General features: G+C 45.6%; 1 protein-coding gene across 8 annotated transcripts in view; it reads left to right on the top strand.

The window, feature by feature from the left end:
- Positions 1-15,830, top strand: part of fam49a (family with sequence similarity 49 member A) — a 30,672-nt gene that overhangs the window by 9,033 nt on the left and 5,809 nt on the right. For 2 of the 8 annotated variants that reach the window (XM_052052348.1, XM_052052349.1), the window contains 2 exons: positions 7,606-7,728; positions 14,330-14,383. In XM_052052348.1, the coding sequence (XP_051908308.1) occupies positions 7,606-7,728; positions 14,330-14,383 (177 nt within the window). Of the gene's footprint in view, positions 1-7,605; positions 7,729-10,380; positions 10,515-14,329; positions 14,384-15,830 lie in introns of those variants that run through there. The other 6 variants (XM_052052353.1, XM_052052355.1, XM_052052352.1 and 3 more) reach the window with 4 other exon arrangements.

The raw sequence follows: 15,830 nt of genomic DNA, 5'->3' as shown, positions 1-15,830 counted from the left end.
GCAGACCTTTTTTTGGGGCGGGGCGGTGGGGGGGTATGTGCATCGGCGATAATTCTCTGTCATGTCAGGAGTGAGCGATCACTTGGAATGCAGATCAGGCTATTTGGAACGGATGTCTGCTGCCTGTGTGTTCTGTTGCGATAAATTACCTTAAAAGGTTGAAGCAATCACATTGGGAAAGAGATTATTCACCGACGACACCTGCATTGCTTTGCGCTTAAAGTGCACATTGTGGATCAAGCTCCCAAAACAAGCAGATCATTGTGATGAACGATGAGGACAATAACACACGCGGCGCTCATTTTGAGAGCTTCTGCATTGCTCTTGATTTAACATGAATCCAAACAAATGTGAATGACGACACATGTTTCGGAGTATTCATCATTATTATTTTTTTTTTTTTTTCGCCCCACAAGCAGTTACATGGGGTGTGGATTTAGTTGTGGCGCAAAATATCCTCTTTACCCCACTCAGCAGAGTAACTTTGATGCTTGCGTTGGAATGGAGAGGCTTGGAGCACACTGCAGATCCTCTATTGAAGAAAATCCCCCCCCCCCCTTGTGTGTAACGAACTCCATTAATTCCGAGTGGGCGGCGATGCCATTTGGAGTTCTCTCACAACAGAGGCCGGCCGGGATGGAGATCCACTTTACCGCAGTTGGCTTTGAGTGCCGCGGCAACTGCGTGTCTTATATAAATGCAGCCTTTGCCGATGGATGGATGACAGAACGGGAGAAAGAGGAGGATGCAGGAGGGATCACTTTGTTGTACAATTAAGTGATTGAATTCATCTCATCATAACCATGAAACGAGATGTGCGGTGCATATAGAAAGTCTGCGCACTCCAGGTTTTTGTCATACAAAAATAGGAGACCAAAATCTAATTTTGTGGCCGATGAGAGCATAACCGTCCTATGGAGGATCGCAAAATCTGCCTCTGGGTCGTCATCATTCTCTTTGATTAGGCCGTAAGAGCAGCAGTGAGTCAGACTGTGACTCATTTTAAGACCGTCCCAACGGCTATATGACTAAATGTCATAAAACACAATGTGCCGACTCTCTGGTGTGTTTGTCGGGCGGCCGCGGGAGAGCCGAAGCTCTACCCGTGTTCTTCTGTGTGATTCCAGCGCACCGTTCCCGGTCTCTGCGGAGAAGATCCCCAATGAGGGACACCGTCAGATAAGCTAAGATAGGATCACATAATTTTAGTTTCTTTTGTATCCTGCTGTAGCATACAGATGCGGATGACATGAAGATTGTACATTTGTATTCTTTCTTTATTCAACTCTTGTGATCTCCTTAAAAATGACCCGATTGCTGTTTAAAACAAAACTAAGGTACTTCCAAGTCAAAGCGTTTCCTTTCAGTGAACCCCAGACTGTGTCGTCAACGGAACGAATGAAATCACATTTTGTTATGGTGGCTTTGGGAAGTTCTCTGTGGTTCCAATCCAACCCTGTTCTTGTCTTGACTTGAGTGGAGAGCAGATTAAGGACAGCCAGGTCACTTTGAGAACGCGGTTTGTTTGATCGTGGGCCAACCGAGATGGTTGCCTTATCGGGCTTTATTATTCAGAAACAGAGCTTTTCATGAGCAGGCTCCGGCAAAATAAAAGGCTGCTTCCCTTCAAGTCGTTCTTCACATCTCAGCTTGAAAACATTCACATCTCACAAATGAGAGCAGGTTCGCGTCCCTATAGAGTGGCATTTCATGATTCATCTCCGAGCGCGGTTTATGCATGTGCCCAGAACACGGATAGGGATGAAAAGAAACTCGCTCACTTTTCTAATGGATGCCCATCGTGTTGATGGGCACGTCAGGAAAATAGACAAAAATGCAGACAAACGCCGGCGCAGGCCCACCGTGAGGCAAATTTGCACCAACGCTACAATGACACACACACGCGGACAGCCCAGCAGAGGAGAAAAAAAGGCAACGCGGGCTTTGAATCATTGAGCCAGTTGTTAAAAATAGGCAACAGAGACTTAATTAAATTTTAAAAGCCACATCCAAAAGAGTCTGCGGTTGAAGGTTGAGAGTTGCTAGATGCCATTTTCAGACCCGCGGGAGGAATCTCATTCGCATTAGAAGGATGTTTATGTTCGGCGCGTTTCACAGGTGCGGGCTGACCATTCTGAAGCAAACGAATGGCGTCCACGTTCATGCAGTTTTGAAAGAATTTTCACTCTGGACTTCAAGAATTTTTCTTTTTCAGAATATATAATACACGCTAATGGTTATAAAGCGAGACATATCATGCGCAATCATGATTAAGGAAACAAACAAGGAAGGGAAAGCTCTGTGGGCGTGTTGGAGTGGAAAAGGAGTGTCGAAGCCCTCCAGATCTTATCTAGAGGGGAAATTGCATTGCTAAGGATTTATTGCTTCAAGTGTAATTGGGCTCAAGCAGCGCCGGGAGAGAAAATCCACTGAGGTCTCCGCACCGGTGCAGTGAAAAGCTTGGCCGCTTTCGCTTTCCAACGTTACTGTCCAGAGGAAGCAAACCTGGCTGTCATCTTCCACCTTAATACCAGCAGCATGCTAATCGAGACGTTAAGTGTCTTCCGCGATGCTTAGCCACCGCGTTTTGCTTGATTTACAGCTTATGAGTCCTCTAAAGTGGATTATGGGCTGTAATATTAAACTCTGATGCCCTGTAGCCTATTGTACGTAGAAATAGATTGCATGACAGCGTCACTCTGTAGCAAACAACACGAGGAAACCAACCCTTTTATTATCTCATTTATACTTACTATACATATCTTAATGAGGTGGTTCTCCGGGTTTTCTCCGGGTAATCCGGTTTCCTGCCGCGTCACAATAACCTGCGTGGCACATTCATGGAACACTCGAAATTGTCCCTTGGTGTGATCGGCAGCGTGAATGGGTCCGTGTGTGCCCTGCGATTGGCTGGCAACCAGTTCAGGGTGTCCTCCGCCTACTGCCCGAGTCAAAGTATTACACCTCAAAAAAAAAAAAAGAGCAGAATGTTAATAAAATCACTCTCTGAGGCTGTAAATCTAAAACAAGGAAGCATTTGTATTGAATCAGATTAGACCGTGCGAGTGGTTTGTATGCCATACTACAGTATATTGCTCCTCGGATGATTATTCCAAAACGGCTTTCCTGGCGCATGGGAGAAGGAGGTTTCTCTTCTGTAGGTGCGCAAGCATGTTGGCGAGCCCCACCCGCCACTGCAGTACGATTCCCCTCTCTCGCTGACACGCAGCGGCAGATCCACACTGCAGAACAGAGCGGGCCTGGCCCTGCATACCAATCAGTGAGTGAGGGCGACACTCCATGACTGAGCAAGAGAGGATGCATGCAGTGCAGAATCGGAGAAGCGAGAAGGAGGAGGAGGAGGGAAGATGGGGAGAAGGGGAAAATCTCCTCCACTTCTCGTGTTTTCCTTTGGAGTCAGCTTGTCATCCCGGGATTCTCCCTGGCAGGCTTTCCCTGTGTTGGGGGGGGCGCAAGAGGAAGTGGGGGAGGAGGGTGGCGAGAGTGAGCTCCTGGCTGCACACGCCTGCCTGGTAGTCAGGCGTCGGCTGCTTTGTCTCGATAACGGGGGTGGCTGCTTCTAAAAATGAAAGAGCCATTGATTGAAGTCTTGCGAGTGTGTCTGATGTGAGGAGCTCGGGGAACGAACGGCAAGGCTCATCAGGAGCCGAGCAGGAATAACAATTTGCCTAATTCGTTTTTCTTGGCTATTTGCGGACAGAAAAATGGAGAGAGCAGTGTGAGTGGAGAGAAAGATGTCTAGTCATAAATGAGACAATGTATACTGTGTATACTGTTTAAGAGTGGTCCCCGACCTTTTTTGAGTCATGCACTAGTTGAGACAAGTACATGCGGTTCACGGACCGGCAACCATTTTTTTCCCCTTGTTTTTAATTTCCCAGTTTGAAAGTGCTGCTACTGACAACAAAGAGTCATTAAGCATTTGATCAATTCATTCATTCATCTTCCGAGCCGCTTGATCCTCACTAGGGTCGCGGGGGGGTGCTGGAGCCTATCGCAGCTGACTTCGGGCAGTAGGCGGGGGGGACACCCTGAATCGGTTGGCAGCCAATCGCAGGGCACACAGAGACGAACAACCATTCACACTCACACCTAGGGACAATTTAGAGTGTTCAATCAGCCTGCCACGCATGTTTTTGGAATGTGGGAGGAAACCGGAGCACCCGGAGAAAACCCACGCAGGCCCGGGGAGAACATGCAAACTCCACACAGGGACAGGGAGGCCGGAGCTGGAATCGAACCCGGTACCTCTGCACTGTGAAGCCCACGTGCTAACCACTGGACTACCAGGCTGCCATTGATCAATTTAGATTTTTTTTTTTTTTTAATCTCCAACAGTGTTATTCTACTGCATGACAAATGTATGATAGACGCATACTGACATTTGATCGCCGGCAGTTTTTCATGCTCGGAAAGCCAAGCAGAGGAATCAGTCATGGGGAACCTGTCTGGATGGCAGCAGATATTCATCTTCATCAGCTGTGAGGAGGAAAAAAGTGGACTCGCCTCCGTCATGCTTAGCCAGAAGCCCGTTTCCACCATTTATGTATGGATAGTAGGAAGAAGCATCGTAAGTCAAAATCATTGAAAAGCTTTTTTTTTTTTTTTTCATCACCAGCAATTCACAGCTGCCTCTTTTCACAAGACCTTGATTTACTTTCATCTCCTGCCTCATTTTTATTCATGCCTCGCAGCGCCTCAGCATGGCCATTTTTCTGCTTTTAACCTTGAGAGCAAGTGGAGACATTTCAAAACACAGGCTTTTTTTTTTTTTTTTCGCAGTGGAAAACATACAGAAGATCAGCCACTGACGCTGCCCTGCGTTTTGTCGACTTTCACTTGATGGAATGTGGGGGCGTTTTGCTTGAGGCCATTGTCAAATGAAAATGCCATTAGTGGACCTGTTGAATGTAATCCATTGTTGATAGGATTCTAAAAAAAAAAATGTGAACAAACAACAATTGCCTGATGTTCTGATCGACTGATAGGCTGCAGTTTATTCAGGAAATTTATTTTGCATATGACTCGGATGCAAGGGGCTAAATCTAACACGGAATCTTCATCATTGTGTGTGTTTTTTTGTTGCTGTTTTTTTTTGAGCGAGTGTCAGAGTGCCCATTTCTGAACTCTCCGCAATTTACAAATGCAGACAAAGAAAATCCAACAGCGTCAGCTTTGTTTATTTTAATGAGCGTTTTGCACACACAGAAGACTCCTTATTTTATCTGCCACAGTAGTTTGCTGTCCCCGGTCACATAATGGCCAAGCAGAAATTAATTTTTGCCCACTTATGTTTTTCTTCTGTTTTTCAGTATTATGCAAGAAAACTTGATTCTCTGGTGTGATGGGGGGACGCTTCATCCAGCAGGGGCTGCATTACGTAATTCAAGCGCGGAGTGAAATAGTTCATGTAGATTTCAGGGCTAATACATTATTCACTCGACGCAGGGTGCCGTTTCTTTCTCCCTTTCTATCACTTTGTCTTTTTAGAGTTAAATTCAGCGGTCTACGAAGAACAGGCGGAAACAGACTCGCTGGAGTCCATGCAGAATATGTGCAAAGCTCTTTTATTAGGACCTTTCCTTCCACCCCCGTCTGTGTGTGTTCCACCCAACCACACAACTCTGATTCCACTGTAATCAGTTTCTCAGAATTGCAACACTTCCAAACCTAGCAATGGCGCCACGAATAAATAGCCACATTTAATCAGGGTTTGTGTGACCCAAATAATGATTTTCCATCACTTCATCGACTCGTTCAATCTTCCCTTCGTTGTACTTCCAGATGGATGGACGAATCTCGATTCTTTTGATGTAACAGTGTGACGCAGTGCAGTTCTCATATGCAAAACGATTCACTCGGGGGTTGCATGACATTAGCGAAGGAAGCTCTCTCTCGTTCATGCAATGCAGTCTTGCCATAGGTTTAAGCATCATCTAATTCACAAAGACCGTTGATGTAGTTTTATCTTTTTAAAGCCGTATGACAGATGCTCTTCTTTCAAAACCTCCACCAAGGAAGGATGGAGCAGGGGTTGTGACCAAGATAATCAGATGAGACTGTCAACCAACATCCAACAACTGCTGCAAAGTCTGCAGGGCCTGGTAGATCTGAGAAAGGCTGTTTACTGTCAAGATGCGGGCGCGCCAGTGTGTGTGCGCGTGTGTGTGTGTGTGAGCAAGAGAAAGGAAAAAAGCGAGAGGTGACCACTTTGAGACAGCACGAAAACAATGCTGGCGCTTAATTGCGGTCACACTTCAACTGGCTGTTTACTTCAACGCCCCAAATCGCTCCAATTTCATATAATTGGGCATGTGTTGTGACATTTTTAGCACTTTTCTTCAACATTTCAGCAGCCTGCAGTGGGGTCTGAGTTGGTCTGTGAACCAACGTACCGAACGCACGACAACAGATGAAATCAATTCAAATGCATCTGGTCCAACGGAATAAAAAGTGTTTTAATTGCAGATTAGTTGGGACCTCCGCATGCAAACCCAGCGAACCAGGTCGTGAGTAAACACTGAAATGCGCTACTGCCACCTAAAGGCTCAAATATATTAATTCAACACTATCGCTTAGTTCAGTTTAATCCACTTTAATTTTTTCCAATGAATGCAGACCCATGAGGATTATATGGATGAATTTATACCGTTTTTTTAAATCACACAATTTAAAAGATGCATGCACATGGTCTCTCTGTAATGTGTTTTCCTCATTATTTTAACAAGGTTAATATTTTATATACCGGTATATAATATATTAATAGTGGGGCTTTTGCACCCCTTTTGGCAACAATACAAAATTACGCCACTAGATGTCAGTATTGGATTAAAAATACCGGTACTTTTTTTTCAGCCCCCATATTACTTGGACTTAGAAACGTCTGTTATCATCATAATGAAACAAAATATCAGTGAAACGGCATGCATAAAATTACATACATGCATACACACATATCATACATATACAGTACTGCGTAAATGTGGTGCGTGGACATGTCAGCAAAGGCAATTACCCCGATCGTCAGTGTGGGGGGTTATTGTGTTAATCAGCCCCGCTGTTTTGTAAAAAAAAAAAAGGGATGTACAGAACGGCATGCTCTCAGACAGGCTTTCAGAAAAGATTTATGTTGCTGTTTGCTTTCACACATGATGAGTGGGCAGGCACGCCACAAGCTATTTGTAAACAAGCCATTAAAAAGTATTTTTTGCCCGGCATGTTGCTGTCAATAGGAATCTTTATGCATTGCGTCTCTCAGGGCAAAGTATGCGCACAATGTCCAAACATGTTCACAACTGTAAGTGGGGGGGGGGGGGGGTTGTCCATATATATATATATATATATATATATATATATATATATATAGTATATATATATATATATATATATATATATATATATATATATATATATATATGTATGTATGTACTGTGTGTGTGTATAAAAACACAAACACTTGTACAGAGGCGACTGAGTGAAATTTAATTGGCTAATTTTGCACTGTCCCTAATATGGACCAATCACAGCTTGAATGGGTGGGATTTATCTGCTGGACCGTTTTTTTCTGTGTTTTTCTGAGACCAGAGGGCGTGGTCAGCGCTGTGACTGAAAGCTGGACGGACCGAGTTACCAAGGTCGCCGAAAAGGGCTACTCACGTACTTTTTCATTTATTACCTGCTTCAACAACTCCGTAAAGACACAAAAGGGTGAGTTTGCTCCCAACTTTTATGTCACTTTTTTCCCCGCTTAGATTGCTGTGCTTTAACGCGCTGGTTACTTTGCCAAATGGCGTGCATCCCCCTCGCTGTCAAATGAGCTCACATGGGAAACGATGCCGGCGAGGCTAACCCGCTAGCTGCCATTAGCCTCCCCAAGCTCTGCAAACATCCAATCGCTCTGTTGAATCATAAAAGATTTTTCCCAGTGCTTCTAATGCCCTTTGGCCACTTGTGTTTCAACACGCTTGGTTGACGAGGTATCCTGAGATTTAGCTCATATATTTAATTATTTTATTTATTTATTTTTACTCCCCTATTTTGTTTAATTCTTAATGCTTCGAATTGCTACTAGCAAGTTGTCAACATTTGATCTGCAACCACTGCTCCTGCCAGCTATGTTGAGGACGTCCCAAGAGGATTGGCTGGAACGCGCAGATGACTTGTTGCTGTGCGGTGAAAGGGGCTCAAAGTCGTCCAAAACTAGTGAAAAGCCTCCAGTGTGCTTGTCGGTGGCGATATATGACTGCAACAGCTGTCTCTCTTGGCGTAGGCTGGTTCTCAAATCTGACCCGTGGGATATTAGTCAAAGAAGCGCGCTTGTACTACATTCACGATTCATCATTTTCAATCCATCTCTGCTCTAATTAAAAAAAGGCGTTGTGCATTTTCACAATAGCGTCAAAATACCCCAATAATAATAATAATAATGCTTGTAAACTCGACCCGCCCAATTTGTGGTATTGCTGAAATCAACCGGTTTGCCTGGTGCAAGTGCACCAGCCCTCATCTCGCCTCCCATACTGCAGGGCCAATGTTGAGTACAGATTTCTTTACCATGATGACTCAGCGGAAGCAATACATCGAGACAGCGTGGATTCCGTTTGCTTCATGGAGCCAGCAAGGGCCGCCGAATTACACGTGTCAATTTGAATCTTCTCCCCATGTACTCTGAGTCCTCTGGCTTCTCTCCACAGTCCAAAAGCACGCCTGTGGGGTAAATTGAGGCTAAGTTGTCCAGGCGTGCATGTGAGTGTAACATGTTTGTCTATATGTGCCACGCGATTGACTGCCTGTCAAATAAACTCAAACAATCCAATCTCTGCCCCAAATCTTCACGCCGATTTTTCTACGCTGGCCAATGTAACTGCAGACTGGCGCATCACGCCGTTTAGAAATAAGTGGCCGCCATGCCAGCGAGCCAGGAAGAAATATTGCGTAACGGACCTGTGAACTTCCTAAATTTGGAATCGTTTCACATGTAAAAATGAAGATAAAGTGTAAAGCAGAACTAGCACAACAGCACATCCCTGACTGCAGACTCGCGGTATCATTGTTTGCTAATTTAATATAGCCCCCTACGCACTACAATGTATTGTCACGACTACATTAGTGACCCTAGAATACACGTAGCCGCCGGGTGCGCTTTCTTAAACAAACGATAACATAACGAATGTGGAATTTTAATAATAATAATTTTTTTTAAAGTTATTTCAAGCCTTGCCTGTGATGTCTATTTTATGTCACGATTCGACCGTTGCAAAGTACTGAAATGTGCCAACAAATCAAATGTGGCTTCTTTTGTGTACATTCTCGACTGAAATGCTGCGCTCTATAAATCATGCTTTTCATGGTTCTCCATTTACCAGAATGGCAGCCTTCGGTTGGTGGGAGAGCAACAGCTGCGGTTAGCAAGCAAGCGTGTGTGCGCGCAAGATCGCTTTCTTTCACCAATTTCACTTTGTCTCCAATTGCAGCATTTACGCAACGCTGATCAAATGTGACTGGACAGAAGCTCCGTCTTTCTTGGATATGTTGGAGCCACTTTTTGCCACACGCGCACATTTTGAGACCAAACGCGAAAGCGATGACGTTCAATTTTGTCACCGGGATGGAAAGGTGATCAACTTGTTTCAAAACACGTTTTGGGGTAGAGCTAGACGAAGATAATCGTCTTGGTTTGATGTGAGGTCGGCAAATAGCTCAGGTGTCGTTGCCTTTTTATCATAGCAAACCAGTTGCAATTTGGGCAAAGAGTGTGCGTACAATTGTCAGCCTGGCGGATGTTTTTGTTGTCGTTTTTCTTTTCGATTCATTGTGAATTCTCGTTCAGTTTCCTCACAGCCTAATGTGAGACTTTGACCGAAACAAAAAAAAACAGGATATAGCATTTTCACACCTCCACACAGAAGTGACAGTTTTGCCGTTTTGTTGCTGCGTCAAAGATTGCCTGAGGAAGGCACAAGGGGGGGGGGGGGTACCTTTTGTACAGCAGGCTTTGTGACATGAAGGCTTTTTTTCTTCAATATTTAAAAACTGTTCCATCAAATTCGTGCCGAGACATTTCGTCTATCGAATTTGCAATTACAATATGAAGCTGGGCTGGTTGTTATTTTTTTTCAAGAGTTTCTTGATGTTACTTAATAGATGAAATTCATCAATGCCTAGCTGAGAGTTAGTTTGGATTAGCATCTCATTGCCCATGCTAACGAGGATGCGAAGCACTTTCTTAGTTATTTTTATTCCCGTACTTTTATTTTATCGGCAATCACCTCCTGTTTCCGTTACCCTCTGAGGAAATGACTCGTGTACCTGTACTCTATAGTAAACCGTAAATGTGTCTCAGTGTGACCGTGACAACCAAAACCGGCTGTGGCAAGTTCCCCCCCCAGCGTAGTTGCACTCTGTGTGCAACTACGCTGCCTCCTGACCCTGCACACTTCCTGCTCATGTTTCACTTTTATGCACCTTCTTGTCAAGCGAGACAACAGCTCTCTGTGAGTTTTTTTCAGCCTTCTTTATGCTCTCGTTGCCCACCCGTGTACAGGTGAAGTGCATGTAGTGTGCTGGATTTATGTAGCTTTTTTTAGGGGGGGTTGTTTTTTATTTTGTTCCAGTGACTGGAATATGAAAGTGCATATTTGGTGCAGGACCGTTTGGCAAGCCACGTTTTGGGAGCGCGTCAATATTTACAGTGGTGATCTGTTTGGACCAGGTGCCTTGAAGATGCTGGAATTTTGGCGTGTTTGTTTTTCTCAACCAGAATTAGTCGGCTGCATTTCGTTTAATGTTGCTGTAGCGTAAGAGTTTCTCAACCGGGTCGTGAGCATATTGAGTAGCCTGAACCTTTTCAGCTACATGGCAGGCGAAGCACTCTGTGGTCTCTTAAGTCCCGATGTCATCTCAGTCCATTTTCAAGTGATTAGCACTGAGGCTCTTACATCATGACCACCGTTTACCAGAAGCTATAAACAAGTTTGTTTTGGTAGGCAACACCCTTGAGTCTGCCCTGGCATTGCCTGCCTTGTTTTTATTGAAAAGTTCCCAAAAGTTCTTTGTACGTGTATGTGTGTGTGAACAACAATAATAATGGGAGCTGTGTGATAACGTTTGTTTGGTCTGTGATAGGAATTCCAATGGGAACGCAAAGGCAGCATTTATTTCTTGGCGCCCATCACTAAGCACCACCCATCAGAGGATTCTTTCACACTTGCTTCATGTTCTCATATTCACGCGAGCATACGTCGGCATGGTTCCCTTTGAATCTGCGGTCCTGTGCGCGGCTTGGGAGAACAGAAGTGGCATTGAGCAGAGGAGTCGGAGGAATTTTTACGCTGCGATGGTTGCTCGTGGTCAGACGGCCACTCTGCCTCCTCCTCTTCAAATACCAAACGGCCTCCTTTACTTTCCCTCTTGCCCCGGCTTGTTTCCCCTCTCCCTATTGTTCATTGTAACGCATCTCGCCAGGGTCTCCACACTCACTTTCTCCTCGTGACACAGTCCGGTGTTCACAAAAGCCTTACCGAGATGTTTAAAATGTAGTAGGAAGTAGAATGCAGTGTACGAACCCAGGGCATGGGTGTACAAAAACTATTTGTTAACTGAGTGGTGGCAGTGTGATGGTCTGGGGCTGCTTTGCTAGCTCAGGACAACTCGCTGTGATTGATGGGACAATTCATTCTGCTGTCTATCAGAAAATCCTTAAGGAAAAATTCTGAACACAGCAGCAGGTCCACCATAAGCTTTTGGAGTGGCCGAGTCAATGTCTGGATCTGAATCCAATCCAGCTACTGTTGTGTGACCTTAAATATGCAGTTCATGCTAGAAAGCCCCCCTGAGAGGAGGAAAGTAGTGAGTTTGTAATGAGTCAGTTGAAGATTAGGCATCCTGTTGTCACTGACTCAAGTGTGTGGTTATATAATGGCTGGGCTGTGCTTTATACGGACAAAACGAAGTACATGTATTCAGGAAAAAGCTTTGCTGGGTGTATTTGAGAGACACCCCCCCCCCCCCCCGCCCCCAACTCCCTCTGTAAAGGGACCTCCCTAAAGTGTGTGGCTATTAGAGCAAAACAGTTGAATCCCGTTCCGGTGTTTGAAATGGATTATAGGAGGAAATGATAACGTGTGAGCGATACGGCGCAGAGAAGTAAAGCTGCCATTGTGATGTTGCAAGGCAGGTCCCCCCCCCCCTCCCCCCCCCCCCTTGTTGCTCTTTCACTACAACGCAGCTTCCACCAACCCACCCAACCCGTGCCCATATTAGGGCAAAATGTAAGCAACCTCCTGGCAAACGTGCTCAACCCCCAACACGCTACGCTGTCACATTTGCTCCAGTGAAGAGAACCCATGAGAGGCCACTGCTCCCCTAACCCAATTTGAAGGCCCATTTCTGCTGCCACTAAAAAAAAAAAAAAAACAGATTGAAAAAAATAATTGCTAATGTTTTTGGTTAGTGTGTTTGTTTATTTAAATAAGATGAACTTAAGCAGCGCTCAATCAAATCCTGCTTGAGGGTTTTAATAAAAAGCTGGTCTTGTAATTTGTGTTGTTTTATGAGCCGGAGTTCCCACGAAGGCAGCCAACAATGGTCACGGCGGCCCCTAAATAACGATGCCGCCCAGTCACTAGTTTTACACCATATTATGCGATATATGTTCATTTCCTGCATCGGTTTTGTGGTCATTTTGGCGGGTCATCACCTTGTCATGCAGCATTTTCACGTTTGAACGTGAATGCTTTTTGAAGTCGCTAGCTAGTTTTCTCTCAGCCCCCCTGAGCTGTAACCAATCCGTCAGCCAATCGTAAACTGTCGTCATGCAGAATTGCAGACGTGACTCGTTCCAGTTGCAACAGCCTTCCAGCCTATTGAACTTGAACTCAACCGACCCTTTTGTGACCGCTCGCGTTTGACGACTACAACTCCTAATGAGCCACATGGGTCCCCTTCTCGAATCGACTCGCATCTCCTATATGGCTACTGTACGTCTTGCTGCAGAAAGAAGGCGGTGGGCCGGGGGGGGGGGGGGGGGGGGGGTTGTTATCCCACATAGTAGGACTGGCACTGACCGTGTTATTTGTGCACAAACGATCCCCTTGCGTGACCTGGAGCTGACCTGATGTTCTTCTGCTGGATTTGATGCTCAATCATGTAAATAATTGATTTCCGTGTTCAAAGCTGAACATCTGCAAACTGAACAGCTGTCACGCTATGTGTCAGCAGGAGCAAAGTATGGACGATCAAGGCAGCCGCTTAAAAAAAATATACATATACCGGTAAATATTATAAATGCTATGGCCCAGTAGTCCAGTGGTTAGCACGTCGGCTTCACAGTGCAGATGTACCGGGTTCGATTCCAGCTCCGGCCTCCCTGTGTGGAGTTTGCATGTTCTCCCCGGGCCTGCGTGGGTTTTCTCCGGGTGCTCCGGTTTCCTCCCACATTCCAAAAAAAAAACATGCATGGCAGGCTTATTGGACGCTCTAAATTGTCCCTAGGTGTGAATGAGAGCGTGGATGGTTGTTCGTCTCTGTGTGCCTTGCGATTGGCTGGCAACTGATCCAGGGTGTCCCCCCGCCTACTGCCCGAAGACGGCTGGGATAGGCTCCAGCACCCCCCGCGACCCTAGTGAGTGGCGGGTTAAGGAGGCAAATGTTTGACGATGCAGCATCTGTTCCCTTCGATGCCCCCCGAGCCAGGCTCTCCACTTGGCATTTTGGCAATGCTGCAATTGTAAGAAGTTATGCTTGAATGTGTGCGTGCCTAGCGTGGCGTGCGGGTGACGTGTGTGAGACGCTAAAAAGCAGCAACACACTATCGTCGCCTTGAAAGGAGAGATGGCTTCATGCGATCGGGGCTTTTGGGGTCGATCGGCGATCCTCGGCCTGATCCACTCGATCGGTTCGGTGTCAAGTCTAAAAGAGAGCATCCCCCGTGTGCACCACCGATTTATCTTGCACACGTTAGCTTACAATTCGTCTGGTTTCTCTTCCCACCCCTGAGGAGTTGCATTGCATCGCAGTGACCATTACTAGCCCGGCCATTGATATTTGATACTTCAGTGGACAAGAAGCAGACGGAGGCTTAATCAGCTCTATTTTGGATACAATGGAGTCAATTTCAGTTTTGAATAATTCAGTGAGCGCTCTGTCTGAATGCGTGCATGAGTCAGGAGCAAAAAAAAAAAAAAAGTTGATAGCGGGCGGCAGATGCACATACTTGTTAAACGGCCCTGTGTGATTTGTTTTGCTTTCCAGTGTCGTTTGCCCTCGGACCGTGTCGTTTCAAGCCGATTGTTTTTCTCTCTTGTTTCAGAGAAGGACAACACGGATGATATTGACGGCAACCTGAGGTCCTGCACCAGAGAAGGTAAAACACACCGACGAGTCATGCGGCCCAATGACGGTACAGTTAACTTCAAGTCAGTTGATGAACAACCCACAGGAAATGTGGAAGGGCTGTAATCAACCGCGCAGTAAATCACGCTGACCTGTAATCACATCATTTGATTAAGCAAGATGGCACAATAAGCGAGGGTGACCTGGCACTCCTTTATTCCAGACACAGAGACAAACAGACAGACGGTGGGAGGGGAGGGGGGGGACTTTCGTTTTCATCCTCATCATTAACTTTCCTCGAGACATTTTCAACATTAAATCCTTATTGCGATTGGTTGGAAGTTTTTTTTTGTTTGTTTTGTTGCGCTGAGGTGTCATGAGCATGAGTTGAAAGTGACTCGTAACGGAACTGCAGTTTTCATCAGGTGTCGAACTTGAACCTAACGTTTCACTTTCCTTTTAGTCGTGACATGTTGCAACCACGTCAAGACTGCCTCAACTGAAAGCACTGGAACGCCCCCCGCCCCCTCGCCCCCTACATTAATGCACAAACATGCAGTGACATTCTTTTTGTTCCCCAAGGGGTTCACTTTAATTCTGATGTTTAGGAAGTGACACAATTGCATTCCAACAGACTGGAAAGACTTGCACTCCTTTTGAGATCTTTCTGAAGATGAATTTGGTTTAGTTTGGGTTTTCTTGGGGGGGGGGGGGCTTCAGATCTGGTATTAAAATAATGAAACTAATAATATGTTAATTGTTATAATATGTTCATAACACTAATAATATGTTATGAAACTATAATATGTTTGTTTGACTACCGGCTCAGCCAGAAGTGGGCCAAGACCAGTTGGTACCCGAGGTTAGTTAAAATCCTGCCGGACTCAAAAAGAAGTGAAGTGAAGCAGTGGGAGGAGCATGTTTGAAGCCGCAGGTGGTAGACCACATCCACGCCATTTCATCCCCCCCAAGAACCTCCAAATTGAATCGAATCAGCACTGCCCCCTTCTGGTGTGATCACGCATTTAATCAGCTGTTTTTGTTTTTTTAAAGCGTGTCTTGAATTTGCATCGTAATCCAATCCAAGACTCGCCGGGAATCAAAGCTATATCTGTGGCAGTCTGTGATGATGATTTGTCTGCGGGAATGTATGGAGAGCTCAGCGTGAGGAATGAATAGCAGGACTGAATTTAGTCGTGGCTTGCTGAGGGGGGGGGGGGGGGGGGGGGGGTCACAGAGAAATGCAGTGTGATCATCATGTGCACCCTTGGAAGCACACTGTGACTTTTGTTGTGACTTCACACTGTCATTTGATTCTGGCAAGTTGCATCTTTGTGGAGGCGAAGAAAGACTCTGTCTCTCTCTCTCGAAAGCTGCTCCATGTGCCGTTTCATCGACCTCCCCCGCTTTATTCCCTTCTCGTTTCTCAGTTGACATTTTGATGACGACTCAAGCCGCTCGCCACGGATTGCCGTTCA

Source organism: Hippocampus zosterae, chromosome 19, assembly GCF_025434085.1.
Source record: "Hippocampus zosterae strain Florida chromosome 19, ASM2543408v3, whole genome shotgun sequence".
NCBI lineage: Eukaryota > Metazoa > Chordata > Actinopteri > Syngnathiformes > Syngnathidae > Hippocampus > Hippocampus zosterae.
The sequence above is the reverse complement of the archived record's forward strand: the minus strand, read 5'-3'. Positions and strand labels throughout refer to the sequence as shown.